We start from the raw sequence: 21,917 nt of genomic DNA, 5'->3' as shown, positions 1-21,917 counted from the left end.
CATCCTTCAGTCTCCTACCAGTGCCTTTCATTGGCCAAACCCAACTGGAAGCCAAAGGGCAAGAGAGGCAGTTAATGTAATCTATTCAGTTTAGTCTTCCTGGGCACAGAGCAGAATGGAGAAGGCCGGAAAGTACATTTTGAAGGACAAATGGAGATTTTTCTGGATAGCCCTTTTACAGAAATTCAAATTCTGAAGAGTTGCTTGTATCCGATAAGTTTATTAGCTATGTATTTGCTAATAAAGTCTTTGAGTGTTCTTATTTCACCTCAGAATTACCCACTCCTATTTCACCTCTATAAAATAAAGGTAAAAAGAGTGAATCTTAATAACAGTGCTCTGAAAAGCATGTTTTTTAATCCAGTTTAAAAAGTGGGACTGGATAGTGTGGTTTTCCAAGTAAAAGGAAAAAATATTTTATTTGCTTAGTTTGTAGTTGACTGTCGTACAGAGAATAAGAAATGAAAATCAACATTTTTCCTACTTGTCTCGACTAAATCATTTCTTGCTATGGATTAGTAGCTACTTGCAAGACTGGTTTAATTAATGGTGCACTCAGATGTCGAAAAATGTGGGAGTTTGTTTTAGCCTTGACCTCAGCCTACTCAAAAGGAAAGTAATACTTGGTTTAGAGGTTTACATGCCATAATTTACAAGTAAGCTCTCTCACCAAATGAATTTGAAATAAGTATCAGAGGGAAGCATTTAAAATTTGGCAAGGGAATAAAGATTTGAAGATTGCAGTGGTTTCTTTTACTGGAGGGGGAAAAAAAAATCCCAACTTAATTGGATTTCTTTACAGGTTGCAGCTGTAAGTGCCTTTGCCCAGACTCTGCGAAGATACACGTCGCTCAATCACCTGGCCCAGGCAGCTCGTGCAGTGCTTCAGAACACTTCTCAGATCAACCAGATGCTCAATGACCTCAACCGTGTCGACTTTGCCAATGTCCAGGTACTCTGTTTTCTTTCAAAACGTGTCTTTTAATGAAAAGTATCCAATTTTTTTCTTCTTAATTAGGATCATCATATTTCTTTTCAAAGTTACATCAATTCACAGGCACATCTAGATTCACAATATCCTGAAAGAGGAGAGTTTTACTCAGCTATGGCTTTACTCCTCTGTTTTGCGGTTAAAGTCTGCTAATATTTATAGTGCTAGATCGCAACATATGTCACCAGGGTTTGCTGAATGATTAATAGAGTAATGATGACCACAGTCAGTGAAGTTTGGTAGGCAGGAGATGAAACGCTTTCATCTACTAGCTGTGGGGTCTTGGGCAAGTTCCTTAACTCTTCTGGGCTTTACTTTCTCCATTTTATAACACATATCTTAGATTACTGTTTAAGTATTTAGTAATATGTAAAGCCCATAGCACCGTGACACGCACACGAGAAATTTGTTTTCAAAAGTGCCCCACCTTGGTTCGTGCCCTGGTCCGGGAGGATCCCACGTGCCGCGGAGCGGCTGGGCCCGTGAGCCGTGGCCGCTGGGCCTGTGTGTCCGGAGCCTGTGCTCCGCAGCGGGAGAGGCCACAACAGTGAGAGGCCCGCATACTGCAAAAAAAAAAAAAAAGGGGGGGGGGGCCCACCTTGAAACTCTATTTCAGAGTTTACTATAGGTACCTGGTAAATACTTGTTATTTGAAAAGAATTAGGTGTAACATATCTGACTCTTTTGATCATCCAAATGAAAGAATAATTTTTTAACCTAGTGATGAAACTACTCACTTGTACATCAAAGTACACGTAAAAAATAGCTACTTTAGGAATATTATTATGGAATCCCAACAAGTATTTTATTTCAGATACTAAAATAATGACGCTAATTGTTACCAATGAATAAAAAAACAGTCCATGGCTCACTCAAAGCAAAAGCAACAAAAGATATATAAATATTGAACATAATCAAAATTTTAAACTTCTGTGCTTCAAAAGAGACCATCAAGAAAATGAAACGACAACTTATAGTATTGAAAAAATGTTTGCAAATCATATATCTGATAAAAATTTATATCTAGACTATATAAAAAGAAGTATTATAACCCAACAATGAAAAGACAACCTCGTTTAAAAAATGGGCATAGATCTAAATAGATATTTCTCCAAAGAAGATATACAGATGTCCAATAAAGTACCAGAAAACTCATTCAGCAACCACCAGGGAAATACAGATTAAAACCACACTGAGGGGCTTCCCTGGTGGCGCAGTGGTTAAGAATCCACCTGCCAGTACAGGGGGCACAGGTTCGAGCCTTGATCCAGGAGGATCCCACATGCCACACAGCAGCTAAGCCCATGCGCCACAACTACTGAGCCTGTTCTGTAGAGCCCACGAGCCACAACTACTGAAGCCTGTGCGCCTAGAGCCTCTGCTCTCAACAAGAGAAGCCATCGCAATGAGAAGCCCGCGCACTGCAACGAAGAGTAGCCCCCGCTCACTGCAACTAGAGAAAGCCCATGCACAGCAACGAAGACCCAAGGCAGCCAATAAATAAATTAATTAATTAATTAAATCTATAAAAAACCCCGAGATACCACTTCACACACACTAAAATGGGTATTATCAAAAAATAAAACGGGTATTATCAAAAAGACAAATAATAGAGCTTCCCTGGTGGCACAGTGGTTGAGAGTCCCCCTGCGGATGCAGGGGACACGGGTTCATGCCCCGGTCCGGGAAGATTCCACGTGCCGCAGAGCGGCTGGGCCCATGCGCCATGGCCGCTGAGCCTGCGCGTCCGGAGCCTGTGCTCCGCAGCAGGAGAGGCCACAACAGTGAGAGGCCCGCGTACCGCAAAAAAAAAAAAAAAAAAAAAAAAAAGACAAATAATAAACAAGTGTTGGTGAGGGTGTGCAGAAATTGGAACCCTTATACGCTAGTGATTGGAATGCAAAGTACTGCAGCCACTCTGGAAAACAGTATAGCAGTTCCTCAAAAGGTTAAACCTAGAGTTACCATATGATTTGGCAGTTTCACTGCTAGGTACCTACCAAGAAAAATGAAAACATGTCCAGGTAAAAACTTGTTCATGCGTGTTCCAGCAGCGTTATTCATATTAACCACATAAAAGTGGAAACAACTCAAATGTCCGTTAACTGATGACTATGTGAACAAAATGTGATATTCCACACAATGGAATATTATCGGGCAATAAAAAGATGAAGTTCTGATACATGCCACAACAGAGATGAACGTTATGCTAAGCGAAAGAAACCAGATACAAAGGACCGTACATTGCATGATTCCATTTATATGAAATGTGCAGAACAAATACATGTATAGAGACAAAAAGTAAATTAGTAGTTGCCTAAGTCCTGTAGACTGGTGGGATTGGGAGGTGATAGATAAGGAGTAGTATGGGGTTTCTTCTTGGAGAAATGAATACATTCTAAAATTGATTGTGATGATAGAGGCACTACTCTGTGAATATACTGAAAGAAGCCATTGAATTATATACTTTAAATGAATGAATTGTTCGCTCTGTGAATTATGTCTCAATAAAACTGTTTTAAAAAACAATAGCGTTGCTTAAAGATAAACTAATTATTACTCCATTTCCTACAAAGTTTAATCTACAATTCTGGACTAGTTTTATCATTTAAAATATGTCAAAAAGTAATATTTGGGTTTGATTTATTTTAGGGTGTCGTTAATTAGTTAAGTTCATTCTGACTTTCATGAATTGGGTTTAAACTTCTAATGTGTATAGTTTTTCTTAGATCTACGTAAATATTTTTATATATACAAGCACACATACGCACACACATGCAAATATGTAAGCTCCACAAGAACAAACTGTCTCACGTTTACAAATCCATTAACTTTACATATTTCAGTGGAATTTACATTAACTGATTTTAGTGGGAATATTAAGAGTTCATATATTTTTGCCTTAAAATGTATACTGTTATGTTTTTTTCAAATCTTCATTCAGAAAAGATATGTTTAAAAGTACTTTAAGAAGAGTAGAAATGGTAAGGCAACTTCTAGTTTCAAAAAGTAATTTAAGTTTAATAACCGAAAATATATTTAAGAATTATTCCTAATAATATCTGAGAAAGATTTAAAATTTTCTGTTTTAACATTATTTTCATTCGTATAGTTGTGTGTCTGAATCCTATGAAGTATGTATAGAAATGAGTTCTTCCTGGTTATAAACGCCAGCCTTGGCAACATTATTGCATATAAATGGTCAGTTATACATCTATACTACTACTCATCCCCCACTCACCGACTCTGAGGTTACCTTTTCTCTTCCTTTATTCTCAGCTACCAAGTTTTTCTGGGTCCGCATGACAGTTATTAGTGCTGAAACCTGTGTGCTTAAGTATCTGTCCTCCAAGACCTCCTTCCTTTCGTTAGAGGACCATGAGCGCAGTGGTGTGCCCTCCATTTCCCCCTACATTTTACCTCTCACAACTCTGTTCATTTTCATATGTAATCTCTTTCTCAGGTTAGCATATTTTATCTTTAACTCCTTTCTTTCCTCTTCTGTTCCACATTTTACCTGGTTTTCAGTCTCCTGCCTCCCATTCCACCTTCATCACCCTCTCCTGTTCATTTGGAAGTCCCTGCCCCTACGAGATTAACCTCAGTTAAGACTGACACCGTAAGACATATAGGGTGATGCTCTTGTAATAAGGGAACTTTAATTTAAAACAATGAAATCACATGTAAGTGTCAATATTTTAATGCTCTAAGAGCTTAAGTTTCTTTCAGGATATCCATAAATCTCTTTCATTACTTCATTCTTCTCTAATTAAATCTTTAACTCATGCATTCAGGATAATTTTCCTATTGCCGTATAATTGGTTTTCTGTTTTAATTAACTGATAGCATTACAATAGTATTGCTTTAGAATTGTTTTGTGTAAATGGATAGTTTTCCAAATACAGTATGGGCTAAATATACTTGGGTTGGTTGACCTGATAACCTAACTTTTGCATATACTTGTGTTTCTGTATTTAAAAGGCATTCTGATTTTGAAGCTACTGACTCCTTATCATCTTGGAGATAATTTATTTCCAACTTAATAATATCTTTAATTTTCATCCTTACCTTTTTCCACTATAGAACTGAAATATCCAAACTCCTTCACAGGAATATACTTCACAGGAGTAATTACAGTGTACTCTATTGTTAGTATATTTTCAATCTTAAGAGTAGTAAAATGAAATATAATATAGTTTGAAAAGTCAGAATAATGTCCTATGGCTTTATTTCTCTAAGTTTAGTTTTAGATTATCATTATCTCTTGGCAAGAACTAACTTCCTAGGAAGCAGTGAGTTTGAATTTATGTTAAGAAATGAAATTAAAATCTTCCAAGGATACCAGTAAGTTCCTCCTGCCTCTTACCAATGCACAAAAAAATCTTCCACAGTGGGTATAGAGTTTCAGTTTTGCAAGATGAAAAAGAGACCTATTGCACAGTAATTAGCATATAGTAAACACTCCTATACTGTACACTTCAAAATGGTTAAGATGATAAGTTTTATGTTATGTGTTTTTTACCACAATAAAAAAAATGCTTAGCCATTAATGAAAAAATGAAAACAACCTCTCCTATCCTTTCTTGAGACATAAATTCTTCCCTGGGTGCTCTTCTGGACTCCTAAATTGATATAAAAGTTCTGGGAGTCATTTAACAGTGTATTTTGAAAAACCTATTACATAGAAAAAAGTACAAAAGTAAGCAAAGGTGTAGTTACTAGATTGCTAATTCCAGCATTCTTCCTAATAGTAAGAAATTGGAATGACCATAAATGTGTAACTATATGGAATTGGTTTTGTAAATAATGGAATATTTATGCATTGAAGCAAATTCATTCACTGAACAATAAATATAGCTCCTCATTTGCCTATATGGAAAGTCATTTATCATATATATTGAAGTGAAACTAAGCAGAATATCAAGTAAAATGTATAATATGATCCTCTTTTAAAATAACATATGTACATAAGCATACATGCATATGTATATACTACATGTGAACAGCTTGAAAGTTATTAGCATGTTGTAGTTATCTCTTAATGTTGGCGTTTTAGATATTCTTAATATTTTGTTCCTTTTTGTTTATTTGTATTTTCAATTTTTAATAATCATTGTGTGTACTTAAAATACTTAAAAGTGATATTTAGGAGGTAAATTCGGAAAGACTATTACTAATTAGATAAGAGAAAGAAGGATAGTAGATGGTATCGTCAGCTGGGAATGTAGAAGAAACCCTAGGTTTCCCTGAAGAAATAAAATGAATTGAGTTTGGGCATTTTATATTTGAAGTACCTCCCAGTTGAAATGTCTCTTAAAGTCTGTAGGGCCAGGAGAGGTGCTGGAACCAGAGGGTAGAGATTAGGGGTTTATTTAGTTGAAATGGTTGATTTGAATAAATGTGTCCTCTGAGAACGGGTAGATTGAAAGCTGTAGACACTTTTCAGAAAAATACATACATATTCACAATGTTTTAGACATAGAATCAGGACCTTCACAGACACCCCTCCACAGAAATCTATTGTGAAAATATTATCTGGACACAGTGAACCCAGTTTAAAAATTCTTGTCACATTTCATTTCTCTAATGTTATGCTTGGGGAAAATGAGGCCCACGCAGATTAAATGAATTGCTTGAAGTCAGTTTAGCTGATTCAGGCCCTATGTTATCATCCATGTCCTTACTCAGATATTATATTACCAAATAATTGTATTCTGACCTTAAGAGTATAGTATTTTTTTAATGTTAAAATACAACATAGCACTAGAAACATTGTAAAACTTATGGCAGCCATTGAAAATTAACTTTAGAAGTTCCTGTTTTCATTGCTGTTACCAAACATGAAACTTTCCTGTCAGAACCAGAAGGAAAACTATAGTGATCAAATTTCTTGGCAGGTAGCCTTCCTACATTTTCTCAACAGTATTTTTGTTGTTGTTGTTTTCGGTTCTGTGAATTAATTTGCATTCATAGCCTTGCCTCTGTAGCCCTTGAGACTTCAGTTTCTTATCCATAAAACTCATATAGCATATACTTCTACCTTGTATCATTCAGTGTTAGTTTTTGTTTTAATCCTGAGGGACCACTTTTGGCCAATTGAATCTATTTATCCATCTGACTTACGCTAAATCTTTTCAAATGAATTGGCTTTAAAGTTTTATCTGATTGGGAGAAAAAAGAGAGGGAGTAAAAACTAAAGAAAGACGCCTCATACTGTAGGTTCAGGCTCCTGTTTTTCTTAAGTAATCATATATTTTAGTCTTTCACACAGACTAGTTAATGTAGAAAAACCAAGTCATGCTTTTATGTCACATCACTTGTTCATGCACAAAGGCGATGTTAGTTTCCTTAATAACTGACAAGTAGTCCTTCATTTTCTTAATTCATTTAATTGTTTTACGCTTTCAATATAATTTGCCATTTTTGCCTATGGTTTGTGTGCCGACACTCAATGAAAAGGTGCTGAGTTGAACTTTTTCTTTGCTTTCTGTGTGCTGTCCCAGGAGCAGGCTTCCTGGGTATGTCAGTGTGATGACAACATGGTTCAGAGACTAGAAACAGACTTCAAGATGACTCTTCAGCAGCAGAGCACCCTGGAGCAGTGGGCTGCATGGCTTGACAATGTGATGATGCAAGCACTGAAACCCTATGAAGGAAGACCCAGTTTTCCTAAAGCTGCCAGGCAGTTTCTGCTAAAATGGTCTTTCTACAGGTATCGTCTCAATTTTTCCTATTCTGCAATTATGTATGTACGTGCTTCTCAGAAAAAAAGCAAAGAAAGGAAGACTTTAGTTTGCAGAAACTCCGTGTTGTGATTATCTTCAACCCAACTCATGACTACAGCATCATGGGATTGTACCAGGAAGCTTATGGAAATAAAATTCCTGCTAGGAAAAGAAAGGCTCTTATTCAAAGCCCTAGAAGTTCTCAGATGGGAACATCTGAGATCCCAGTGTAGATAAGATGTTTAGCAACAGTCAGAAAAGGACTACAGTCCTCCTTCTGGCAAACGTGTATTATTTTAGTCTTCTTTCTTGAGCCCTTACCACCACTCTTCTTCTTCTCTAGTTCAGGGATTCTCAAACTGGTTCGCTAGACCAGTAGCATCACTATTGCTTGGAAACACATTAGAAATGCATATTTTCAGACCCCTCCCCAAAATGTACCTGAATCAGAAACTGCAGAGGGGAGGCCCAGCAATCTGTGCTTTTTAAAGTATCATCCAGGCAGTTCAGATGCATACTCAGAACCACCTAGTTAATTTCTTAATTTGATCAATTACAATTGTTTTCAAACCTAGCTGCACCTCAGAATTAGTGGAAAGAAGAACAAAACAAAACTAGGTATCTCCCAAAAACTACTGAATCAAAATCGTGGTGGTTAGAAAGTAGTGATTAGGAGTAGGGATAATCAGAAATTTTTTTTCAAAAAGCTTACTCCTGGTGATTCTAATGCATAGCCAGTTTAGTATCGAATAATCTAGTAATACAAAGTGAATCACTTTTTGACTAAAAGGATATATATATATATATATATATATATATATATATATATATATATGTAAATGTATGTTTTTCTAGACATAGAAGAACCCCAGCAGAGAAAGATTACTTGATATATAATATCAAATGTTGGGGTGAACCATTGACCATAGGTCTACACCAGGGGTTAAAAAACAGAACCTGTGTGAGTTGGCATATATACTATATATATGACATAGGATGGAATTGACAGAGTTCCATTCCTTAAGCTAAGTTACATAAGTCATATTTTTGACCCTGGAATTTATTCTTGTGATGGGAGTTCATTTCTTTGCTTCTTTAGATAACGGTGGCCTCACTGGCTCGGGCCGAAAAGCCATGTCTACTTTGAGGTTTAGGCAGTCCCTAATTTAGTTCCTGTGCAACCATGCGCTTATCAAAGTAGTGACTACAGGACATACCACTGACTGTGGCTATGAGTACCCTATGGTCATCATCTGGACCTCAGTGGTGAGTCCAAAGCAGTTGTGAGGAGAGAAGGTATAGAAAGAAGTAGCAGAGTTTAGAGACTAGTAGAAATTCTGAACCCAGTAAGCCCAAATTACAGGATTTCCATCTTGTTTTGACCACCTTGATAAAGATGGAACCAGAGATCTTTTAATTATGATGGTAGTTGCTTGGTTTTTATTGTGACTTCTTTCTTTCTCAACTGATTTGGTCCAATTCTTATTTCTTAAACTGAAGTAGAGGTGTAGATTCACTGTATATGTTTAATTAGGAGTTAAATTATCCTTACATCCTGAAAACCGTTATCTAGTGTCTAGCCCAGGGTTAAATGCAGTGAAAGAAAGTCTACCAGTTTTGTGTTGTTGTTTTGTTTTTGTTTTGGGGACGGAATAATTCCACGGTTCTGTCTCTCATATATTTAGTGCTTTTAGTCCATATGATTTGAAAAGCACCTTATTATGGTGCTGTCTAACTCTGCGACCCACTGATATGCTTCATTAAAGCCAGTCCTAGGTTTAGATCTGGGTATCAGTGAGCAATGTGTTGATGATATGAGTTTCCCTTTGATATATGGGGAAGATTTGGAAAACATTATCACAGTATTCTCAAAGTAGATGTAGAAATAGTAGTATTAATAGTAGAATTCAAATTTTTAATTTGGGAACATTTCTTAAGAAGATTTCAGATATTTTCCCATTTGCTTGCAAGTTGATTTCATCCATTTTTTTTCCTCAGAAAATCATATAGATGGTATATGTGCTTCATTAATGATGAAACAGCAGTTATACTAGCTGTTGTTCCAAAACCTATATGACCAAAAGCAGAATGCATCCTCTATATCAGAAAAAAGCAAGGGTTTTTTTTTTTTTCTTCTTACTGCTTTCTTATGTCATTACATCAGACTTGCCCTTACTCCTTCCTGAGGACTTTTTTTTCTATGTTTAGTTGATATCATTTTAGAAATACACTCCCGGAGCCTTTGTCTCCACAGAGATTTGTTGCAGGTATCTTGACAGAAAATTACTTACTTGTATTTCTTGTTCTCTGCAGATATACAAACCCAGTAGATCATCACTTGCCTGCCTTCTGTCCTCCCTCAGTTGGGGATAGTTGGCTTGTTATTGTTAGGCACTATTATGGTTATTATTTTCATTTCAAGAAGTCTTGAAGGCGTATACTTAAGGGCCACAGAAGGAAAGGCATTTTCAGACAGATGCATACCTCCTGCTGGTAGGCGAAGTCAATAACTTAGAAACTTAAGAGCCTCTAAAATTTGACCTGTTTTTTACCAAGGCATAAGAACATATTGAGTAATGAGAACTGCATTCACAAACAGAAGCAGAATTACAGAGTATTTTTTTTAATGTTTTTGGCTTTTTTAATAAGATTTGGCAAAAAAAAAAAAAAAGAATTTGGCAGTCACATATGTCAACCCTTCATTTTCTGAAGTTGATTAATCTCATAATTTCTAAAATTCTATGTATATATTTATATGCATACAAATAAAGAAATGGACTGGCAGGGAATCATGATAGCAGCAGTTGACATGTTGCTGCAAACACCCTCTGCTCCAAACGGGGGTCTCTCCTTGCCTAACCTGGCTTTGAATGACTACTGCTGGCTCCCTGAGAGGTGGAAAAAATATCACCACCTTTCTTGGGCAGAAATGTAGAAGTTAAGTGGGCCATTTCTCAGCTTGTGTGTTTTGTGGATAACGGAACACAGAATTCCTCAGGGTCACCCTGAGGGTCAACCAAGTATCCCATTTTTAAAAATGAAATTTATAGCTTCGATACAGTGACTTGAAAGGGGGCACAGAGAACCTAGTTTGCCTACAATTGAACAATATATAAATCTTCCAAAAAGTAATACTCTCAGGATCAGCTATAAGCACTGTTTGAGAAGAGAGTTCACGGTAGGGGGGGGGGTGGTCACAGGTGCGACGTTCTCATCTTTCTTCTTTGGAAGGGTGTGATGTATCCCCAAATACATAAAGAGGTGGATTGAGTATCATGTGTTTGGGGATATGTTTCATTTTCCACACCATGAGTTATAAAGATAAATACACAAAGGTATTTCTCATCCATTATAAAATAATTAACATTTATAACTCTGATTTTAAAAGGAGTTGAATTCATGGTAACTTAGCAACATGAAATTCAGTGGAGTCAATTTTGCAACATATCTTACAGAAGTCTGAATCAGACAATAGGTTTCCAATTAAACTGTTAATTGTGTCATTTGATACTTGGCTTGTAGGGCAGAAGCCCAACACAGAGAGCATGAAGCAGACATAGCATTAATAATATAATTCAACTGATTCTTTTCTAAACATATGACAATAATTTCTTAGCATGCTTATCAGTATTTTTAAAAATAACTAGGTATTATAACTGAAGGTCAGCACCCTTTTTTTTTTTTAATTTTCCAACAGAATTTACTATTACATGTGTACTTTATGCTGAAATACGGTGATTGCCCAGCTGTCAAATAGAATCCAAAAGCCTTAGCATGGCCTATAAGACCCTACATGGTCCAGCTGCTAGTGACCTCCAGGTCCCACCGTGTATTCTCTTTGCTCACGTCCTCCAGCCACACTAGCCTCTGGGCTGTCCTTGGAATAAAACAAACATAGTTCTGCCTCAGTCTCTGTATTTGCTCTCCTTTCTGCCAGGAAAGCTCACATGTTCACACGGCTCACTCCTTCACTTCAGTCTCGGTTCTGCTCAAGATATCACCTCCTCAAAAAGAGTTTTCCTGACACCCTAACTTAAAGTGCCGGCACCCATCACTCGCCAATCTCTTAACATGACTTATTGTTTTTCATAGGGTTTAATCACTACCTAACTTTATATTTTATATCTACTCTGTTTTTATCAGCTGTCTGTCCTACTAGAATGTGAGCTCTGTTGAAGCCAAATTTTTGTCTGACTTGCTCTAGAACAAGACCCTGGCACAGAGTAGGAACACAATAAATATCTATTGAATGAATGAGTATGAATTTTCTTGGAATAAAAAAATTGACTTTGCATTTTGTTTAATAATATCAGAAAGCTACTCAGTATGAATATTCTTCTTAGTCATTTACATTATTTTAAGGGAAATATAATATAAAGCCCTAAAAGTTGAATTTTGAAATATACATATAATTCATTCTATATCTGTGATATTTATCCCTGCAAAGATTGATTGACATTCAACCGGCCCACGATTCTTCTATGTTACAATGAATATCTTCTTTTTAAAACAAACAATTTTTGGATTATGAAATTAGTATATACTCACTTTAGAAAATCTGGGAAATGCAAATGCTATAAAAAGAATAAACTTAAATCATCCATAATTTTACTACCCAGAAATAACTACTGGTAAAATGCTTTCTTTCAGTGTTATATAAAATTGAGATCCAGTTGTTTATCAGAGTTTATTATCTGTATTTTTCCCTTAACATTTTTCATTTAACATTGTACCTTAAGCATATCTTAAGAAACATACTTTTTGGGCTTCCCTGGTGGCGCAGTGGTTGAGGGTCTGCCTGCCGATGCAGGGGACGCGGGTTCGTGCCCCAGTCCGGGAAGATCCCGCATGCCGCGGAGCGGCTGGGCCCGTGAGCCATGGCCGCTGAGCCTGCGCGTCCGGAGCCTGTGCTCTGCAACGGGAGAGGCCACAACAGTGAGAGGCCCGCGTACCGCCAAAAAAAAAAAAAAAAAAAAAAAAAAAAAAGAAACATACTTTTTAATGTCCTCACAGTATTTCATTTTGTGTATGTCTCATACATAATTTAAACATCCCGTTTGTGTCTTATTCTTGAGCATTTAGGTGGTTTTTGGTCCTGTGATACAATTATAAAAAATACTGTAACGATTATCTTTGTATAAAGTTGCACATTTATCTTCAGATAAATTGAAATAAATTTGTACTTTTTAAGGTGACTAATACTATTTTAATGAAGTGTGCTATCTCGATGCTTATAATAAAGTATTAAACATTCCCATTTATTTAGGGGTAGGATTTTTTTAAAGAATTATATCGATAGTTTCTATGTTAAATGGGCTCATATTATACTTTTTAGTTCTTGCACTTAACATTATATCATTGACATCTTTCCAAGTTACTGCCTATGTGTGTACTCTCCCTCATTTCTTTAAACTTTTATATAAATTTACATATATGAATGAACCATTTTTTTTTACTTAGTATCCTACAAATGGATATTTAGTGTTGCCCCCTATTTTCTCACCAGTATAAATATTGCTGCAATTAAAACTATCTTTGCTTATTTGTGTAAATTTCTAGAATTAGAACTGCTAGGTGATCACACCAGTCAGAATGGCCATCATCAAAAAATCTACAAACAGTAAATGCTGGAGAGGGTGTGGAGAAAAGGGAAGCCTCATACACTGTTGGTGGGAATGTAAATTGATACAGCCACTATGGCAAACAGTATGGAGGTTCCTTAAAGAAACTGAAAATAGAACTACCATATGACCCAGCAATCCCACTACTGGGCATATACCCAGAGAAAACCATAATTCAAAAAAACACATGCACCCCAGTGTTCACAGTAGCACTATTTACAATAGTCAGGACATGGAAGCAACCTAAGTGTCCATCGACAGAGGAATAGATAAAGAAGATGTGGTACATATATATATATATATATATATATATATACACACACACACACACACATATATATATATATATATACACACAATGGAATATTACTCAGCCATAAAAAGGAATGAAATTGGATCATTTGTAGAGACGTGAATGGACCTAGGGAGTGTCCTAGAGATTGTTCATACAGAGTGAAGTGAGAAAGAGAAAAGCAAATATTGTATAATAACGCATATATGTGGAATCTAGAAAAATGACATAGATGATCTTAGTTGCAAAGCAGAAATAGAGAAACAGACGTAGAGAACAAATGTATGGATACCAAGAGGGAAAGGGGTGGGGTGGGAGGAATTGGGAGACTGGGATTGACACATATACATTATTGATGCTATGTATAAAATGGATAACTGATGGGAACATGCTGTATAGCACAGGGAACTCACCTAGTGCACTGTGATAACCTAAATGGGAGGGAAGTCTAAAAGGGAGGAGATATCTGTATGTGTATGTCCCATTCGTTTTGTTGTTCAGCGAAGGCTAACACAGCTTTGTAAAGCAACGCTGCTCAGCCATAAAAAGGAACGAAATTGAATTATTTGTAATGAGGTGGATGGACCTAGAGGCTGTCATACAGAGTGAAGTAAGTCAGAAAGAGAAAAACAACATATGCTAACACATATATATGGAATCTAAAAAAAAAAAAAAATGGTTCTGATGGACCTAGGGGCAGGACAGGAATAAAGACTCAGATGTAGAGAATGGACTTGAGGAGATGGGCAGGGGGGAAGGGTAAACTGGAACAAAGTGAGAGAGTAGCATTGACATGTATACACTACCAAAGGTAAAATGGATAGCTACTGGGAAGCACAGGGAGATCAGCTCTGTGCTTTGTGACCACCTAGAGGGGTGGGATAGGGAGGGTGGGAGGGAGACGCAAGAGGGAGGGGATATGGGGATATATGTATACATATAGCTGATTCACTTTGTTATAAACCAGAAACGAATACACCATTGTAAAGCAATTAAACTCCAATCAAGATGTTAAAAAAAAAAAAAAACATTGTCAGAGAGAGAGATAGCCTGCTTGTATTTTGTAAAAACAACAACTAGAAAACACTACTAGGTGAAAGCATTTGTGCATTTTTAGTTTCGACATGTGTTGCCAAATTTCCCTTCGTAAATGTTTTGTGAATTTATGCTTGTAGAAACAGCAAATGAGAGTTCTTTCCCCATACCCTCTCCAACACTGATCTTTTAATGTCTTATAGTATAATAGATGATATATGGTATCTTACCTTTAATTTACATTTCTTTTAATTTTGAATAAGATTAGTCATATTTTGTATACTTGTTAGCCATTAGTCTTCTCCAGGCAGTATTTTAAATAGCTGCTGTCTTTCTTCAGCAAGAGATGTGTACTTAGGAGTGAATATTCCACCCCATATTATTTAATTTTTCAAAATTATTTACTTCACGTGATCAAATTTGGATATATGTAAAAATGTTAGGCAACTTTTTATTGTTATTTTTATGTTGTTTTTGCTTTTTCTTTTTAAAGTAGAGGATTCTCTGCCTGTTAAAATTTGTTCCATAGGAAAATAAAGTTTAATTTCAATAGCTATTAAATTTATAATAATTATTTTTATGAATAGGTGATGTGTTACTGAGTTTTGGGAAAAGCATGCATCGAATTATAACAGAATTTTGTCATTATATCTTTGACATATAAGTGAAAGTGTTAATTTATTTTTAGTGATTCTCTTATAGAGTTCCAAACTTAAGGTATTCATTAAAGTATTTGACTCTAAGGACTCATTCACCAGTACTGCTTTTTATGATAATGAGTATATTATTAACTCCAACATATGGAATAGTATAGTAATAGGTAGTTTTGCTTAAGATTTCACGTACATTATCTCATTTGACTCTCAGGCTAATCTTGAACCTTTAAATGTTGAATGACATACTCACAATCAAGATCACATGGTGGTTAACATGGATCTAACTCCAAACCCATGCTTTTTTTCTGTTTAGTAAATAGATCCACAGAATGAGAGACATCTGCCGTCATCATATAGTAACACCTGTTCTTGCTGCCGTAGCCAAATGAGAGTCAGAAGCTCAGCTCATCCTGTTTTGTGTATTAGGATCATAATCACTTATATTTGAGTCTTGTTCTATTCATTCATAAGTCTGTTTCACAACCTTTAACACATTTTGTCCTTGAAATCATCACGCAAATTAGGTAAGACCAAAAGTACTGCTTTCACTTTCACCCAAAAGGAAAAACACTCTCATGGAAATGATTTTTTTTTTGAGATTGATAGTGAATTAATGAAGAGCCAGGATCAGGATCCAGGGCTTTAGAGTTTTAGATGTACAAGGATGATCTGTCACTTGCCAAGTTGAATGTGTAGAATTTGATATATTACTAGCCTCTATATAAATAAGGTTGAAAATGAAACAGAAATGTAGTCTTCTGTTTTTCCATCTGTCTGGCATTTTACAATTCTTCATTGCAAAATAAGGCCTAGGAATATCAGCCCATACATTTGTGAGATTCTATCTCCTCCTATCAGAGAATATAATGCCTGTTTTAGTTTGCATAGGACAGAAATCTCTAGAAAAGGACACTAAATGAAAGTGAGGAGAAACACACACACACACACACACACACACACACACACACACACACACACACATCCTACCCTGATTCTAAGATAGAAATATTAAAGAGATTTGAAGTGCATGGACAAGCTTAATAATTGACATGTCTTCAATGAGGCCAAAATTTTATTTTGATTCACTTACATTTTGAGTATAATAGAGTGTATTGTTAGTATTTCATTAATAATATGGTTCAGATTTTGGTATTTTATAAATTAAACATTCATATTTTTCAAAGTTATGCATTTCTTAATTGATTTTATTATGCTATTTCTAATGGAAAAATCACCTTAATTTAATTTAATGGAAATCAGTAAGGAACTAGAATCACTTAATAAACTTACCTTCCAACAGAACTTGCAGGGATCCCTGTACATAACTGCCTACATTCTACATTGCCACATTTGGGAGCATTGCTTAGTGTGTGTGTGTGTGTGTGTGTGTGTGCGTGTGTATATATATATATATATATATATATATATATACACACACATATATACACACTTTTTTAAAGATAAATTTATTTATTTATTTTTGGCTGTGTTGGGTCTCCGTTGCTGTGCTTGGGCTTTCTCTAGTTGTGGTGAGCGGGGGCTACTCTTCGTTGCAGTGTGCGGACTCCTCACTGCGGTGGCTTCTCATTGCGGAGCACGGGCTCTAGGCGCACGGTCTTCAGTAGTTGTGGCTCACAGGCTCTAGAGCGCAGGCTCAGTAGTTGTGGCTCACGGGCTTAGTTGCTCCGAGGCATGTGGTATCTTCCTGGACCAGGGACAGAACCCATGTCCCCTGCATTGGCAGGCGGATTCCTTACCACTGCCCCACCAGGGAAGTCCCTGCTTAGTATATTTTGTAAACTTGGTCAAATACATGTTTTTCTCACAGCGTACCCCAGAGGTCGTTATCTTTGAGAGATACTGACACAGTGTTTACGCGTCATCAATAAGACCTTCACTTTGAGTTGCTTTTTCTTATGGTGATGATTTGTCAGCCTTCCAAAAATATTTTTTATTCAATTCTGACCCCTTTGTGAATTTAATAGAATCAAAAGACTTGCCTATGACAGTAAAATGGTTTTTCCCAGTTAATACTTGTCTAGCTCTAATAAGGATCTAATCAAGTTTCAGTGAAGGTGACCTATTTACCACTCTGAAAGAGTTGAGCCAACTGCTTTCAGTAGTGAAATTATTCCATGGCAGGTTGTGTGCTATACCAATCTTTTAGACCTCTAACTTCTTTTAAGAGGAAAATTAGATTGAACTCTAATCCTGCTCACTAACAATGGCTGCATATGTGTCTTTTCTCTTGGAACAGCTCAATGGTTATTCGGGACTTAACCCTACGCAGTGCTGCTAGCTTTGGCTCCTTCCACCTGATCCGTCTGCTCTACGACGAGTATATGTTCTACTTAGTAGAACACCGTGTTGCTCAGGCAACAGGAGAGACACCCATAGCGGTCATGGGTGAGGTAAGAGAGGCTAAAAGAGCTATGACCCACAGGGCTTTCTAAAAAGATCTGAATTTTATTTTAATCCAAATGTATTAATCGTCGAAGCAACGGTTCCTAACCAATGAGTCTTGGACCCCAGAGGGCCTGTGTGGTTATTTCAGGGGGTCCTTAAATCCCTCTGTTCATACATATTTTCTTAGTCAAAGGTTCTAAAACTGTCGATTATATCATGTGAAAGTACATGGAATATTTAAATATGCTATAAAGGTGTCTATGTAAAAGAAGATCTTGAGAATCACTGAACTTTAAAAAATCCTTAATATTACTCAGCCATAAAAGAGAATGAAATAATGCCATTTGCAGCAACAGGGATGCACCTAGAAATTATCATACCAAGTGAAGTTAAGTCAGAGAAAGACAGATATTATATGATATCACTTATATGTGGAATCTAAAAAAAATAGTACAAATGAATTTATTTACAAAACAGAAACAGACTCACAGACATAGAAAACAAACTTATGGTTACCAAAGGGAAAGCAGGGGTGGGATAAATTGGGGGGTATGGGATTAACAGATGCACACTACCATATATAAAATAGATAAGCAACAAGGTTTTACTGTATATAGCACAGAGAACTTGATCCAATATCTTGTAATAAACTGTATGGAAAAGAAATGAAAAAAAGTTTATAGATATATACATATATAAATATATGTATAACCGAATCACTTTGTTGTATACCTGAAACTAACACAATATTGTAAATTAGCTATACTTCAATTTAAAAAACATCCTTATTGACTGGAAAATAAGAAAGATTGATGCTTCTCATAAGGCTAAGGGCTAGGAACTCAGAGGAAAAAGTTAAATATGTATTTTGTAGACTCTTTTTCCAGGTGCCCAAGAACAAAATGAAGGATAATAACAATGATGATGAAACTGGTAGCTAACATTTTGGGGGCACTTACTATGTGCCAAACACAGTCCTACGTCCCTTATGTATAATAAAGCATTTAACACATACAACAACTCTTTGAGATAGGTGCTACGTTATCCTGTTTACAGATGAGAATCTGAGGTTTAGGAAGAAAGCTAAGACACAGAGAGATTAAAGGGTTACATAGCTAGCAGACAGTGGAGACCTGTTTTGAATATTCAGTCTGATTTTCATACCCATGCTCCTAATCTCTAAAGGTGTAGGAAAAAAATTCTCTTCTTCTTAATTTCTGGATAGTGTCAAAATGTATTTTCAACATGTCGTAAAGCTAAAATGCTAAAGTTAATATACACAAGGGCTGGTTAATATAATGAGGGATAGATGCACATGCACAAACGATTCAGCCCTGGCTCACTTTGTTGTATTGAACTGGGTTTTGATTGAATCCAGATTTTGCTGGATTATGCCAGGTTAGGCAATGTTACATATTGCTGCCCAAAGCAGTCAAGAAGACATGTTCACTTTTAAGCTATGTGTGTGTGCTTATTTAAATTAAAAAAGTAAAAATAAATATTAGATGATTTTCCTAGTTTAATAAATATGATGATAAAGGTATAAATTTAAAAATATATTAAAATACCTCAAGGACCTTTATAAGTATTCTAATATAAATAAAATACATGTGACTTTTATTCAGAAAGTTGGTTAAAATATTCTTCTTTCCCTCTTTAAAATCCCTTGCTGTATGCTGATCTATATGTGTTTGTATGTTTCTTAATGGTGATTGCGCCTAAATGATGCCAATTATGTGTATGTGAGATTAAGCAAGATTCATTTTAGCTTTTAACTTACAGGCAGGACCTCATCATTGACCAAAACAATCTGGACTTTTCTTAGATTTGAGTTCCCCTCAGTGCCTCTTTCCTTAGTTCTCTTATAGATGCCTGGTTGCAAAATGCCCAGTTGGCAAGTAGGTTAAAGACGATAAAATTTTTTAACTCAGGGCTCAAAACTTCTGAAATAGACATGCCTTTTGGTATATTTAACACATTTGGCAACTACCTCATATGCTCCAGGACTTCTTTAACAGGATAACCAGGATAATGATAAACAGCGATTCTCATTAACACCATGTGGCTAATCCTGATGCGTGATCTCTGTTTCCCCTGCATCTCTAGGGAACAAAGCCTGTGGCCATGAGCCAGTGACACAGTGTGAAGACTTAGCAACCTCCTCATATGCTAATACAAGCAGTACTGGCTCACCAGTATTAAAATGGCCTTATATAGTCTATACTGCCAACTAATCATTCTAATGATTTAATTGACATTCTTTTTTACTATAGTAAACAATGTAAATGAATAAGACAGATTGCCACATGATTCAAAGATATAATATAAATAAAGTCTAGATCAGAAAGTAAGGTATAAATAAATACCTTCTCTAAGATCAAAGATCTAAGCATACATCTTGATTTCTTTGCTTACTATCTCCTTACCCAATTTATAGGAAAATCCTTTGAGCTGTCTATGCTCATCCATTATTCAGCCAAGGCCAAGTAAAGCTAATTTTACAGGCTTGATCTCCTCTTAAAACATTGATGCCTCGTAGACCAATTGGCCATTATAGACCTGTTGGCCATGGTCATATTATCATGTCTAAAATTTCTTGATTCTTGGGAAAAGGAGAAGGAAATTCAAGGGAAAGGAAGGCTGTTTTCTCATGCATCTCTCACGTGTTATCCTAAGCCTACCCTAGAAATGAGATTGGAGGTAAAAAAGACTTTCATGTGTCAAGCCTCAGCTGCATTCTTAGCTCCGTAAATGACCTCCCTTTCCAAACCTCAAGTCCGGAAGTGCCTGTGTATATAATGGGAGCAACACCGCAGGCCAAAATCCATTGAAATCCATAAAAATCACCATTACCCTCAATTGCAGCAAGTGGTTTTCAATCATCAGTAACAACCACCACAGAAACAATAATAATTGTCACTATTTATTGAGAATTTATTATACCCTTAATGAAATTAAGCTCTTGATCTATCTACGAATGGTCCTTTCTCAGTAAATGGTGCCCTCCCTGTAGATCATGTTGGATATGTGAGCATCATCTTTATGTATCTTTCTGTCTTGACCTGCATATCCAACCAGTTACTAAGTCTGCCCTTTCCCAAACTTCCCATAGTGCAGTCAGTATCATCTTATGAAAATGCAAACCTGATTGTGTTATCCACACTTAAAACCCTTTAGTGGCTTTTTCTTCTTCTACTTAAGGAAGAAAAGTCTTTCCTTGGTATAAGATCTGGCCCTGTCTCTGTGATCAACCTCACCCTCCCTCTTCCAGGTCCTTCTGCTGCAATCACAGTAGTCTTTTCTCTATTCTTATTCACCAAGCTTTTCTCATCATTGGACCACTGTGTAAACTGTGCTTTTACCTGGAGCCCTCTGCCTGACTCTCCTTGCCCATTCTAACTCCTTCATGTCTTAAATATCAGTTCCTCGAGGAGGCCCAATTTCCCCCAGACTACGTTAGATGCTCTTTTTCTCTCTGATTTGTACTTTTACTTTTCATTCTAGAACCTACGTAATATTAATTGCGTGATTCTTTGTATGATTTGTGTTATCGAAGATTTAATGCCTGGAAATAATGGAGAACTTTAAGTCAGAAGAACTAAACTCTACTTACAGTTCTGTCATTTATGGTAGTATAATCTTGGGCAAATTGTGTTCACTTTTGTTGATTCTCAGACTTATCTCTAAGATTAATTTATTCATTTATTTAACAAATATTTCTTATGCATCTACTCTAGACCAAACCTTATAATGTTTAGGATGTAGTGGTGAACAAAATGGATTTTGATGCTGCATTCAAGGAACTTATATTTTAGTAGGGGATACATATTTGTTAAATGTTCATATAACTACATAGCTATAAATTCTGATAAGTGCTGTAAAGGAAAATTAAAGGGATATAGGAATACTTAAAGAATAATATTCACTTGTGAGTGAATATTATTTTTAATCTATTTTACGGATGATGAAATGAGACACAGAGCCAGTCACAGTCACACAGAGTCTACTAGGTTGTAAAATCAGTTTCTGAAACCAAGCAGCCTGGCACCAAAGCCGTTGCTGTTAATCTACCATGCTTATTACCTGCTGCAGGATGGGGTGAGATTGGAATAAGAATAGTTCAGAAATCAGTAAAGGGACAGCTGAAAAATAGTCACAAACTTTATTGGACATTTGTTTTACCTTTATAGG

The 21,917-nt window shown here is 36.1% G+C and overlaps 1 protein-coding gene across 7 annotated transcripts in view; it reads left to right on the top strand.

Moving 5' to 3' along the window:
* RFX3 (regulatory factor X3) overlaps nucleotides 1-21,917 on the top strand; it is a 290,721-nt gene that overhangs the window by 249,035 nt on the left and 19,769 nt on the right. For all 7 annotated transcript variants that reach the window (XM_032635923.1, XM_032635917.1, XM_032635924.1 and 4 more), the window contains 3 exons: nucleotides 803-952; nucleotides 7,495-7,703; nucleotides 17,578-17,731. In XM_032635923.1, the coding sequence (XP_032491814.1) occupies nucleotides 803-952; nucleotides 7,495-7,703; nucleotides 17,578-17,731 (513 nt within the window). The remainder of the gene's footprint in view (nucleotides 1-802; nucleotides 953-7,494; nucleotides 7,704-17,577; nucleotides 17,732-21,917) is intronic.

This window comes from Phocoena sinus, chromosome 6 (genome assembly GCF_008692025.1).
Source record: "Phocoena sinus isolate mPhoSin1 chromosome 6, mPhoSin1.pri, whole genome shotgun sequence".
Lineage (NCBI taxonomy): Eukaryota > Metazoa > Chordata > Mammalia > Artiodactyla > Phocoenidae > Phocoena > Phocoena sinus.
This window is presented reverse-complemented; position numbering and strand designations above follow the sequence as displayed.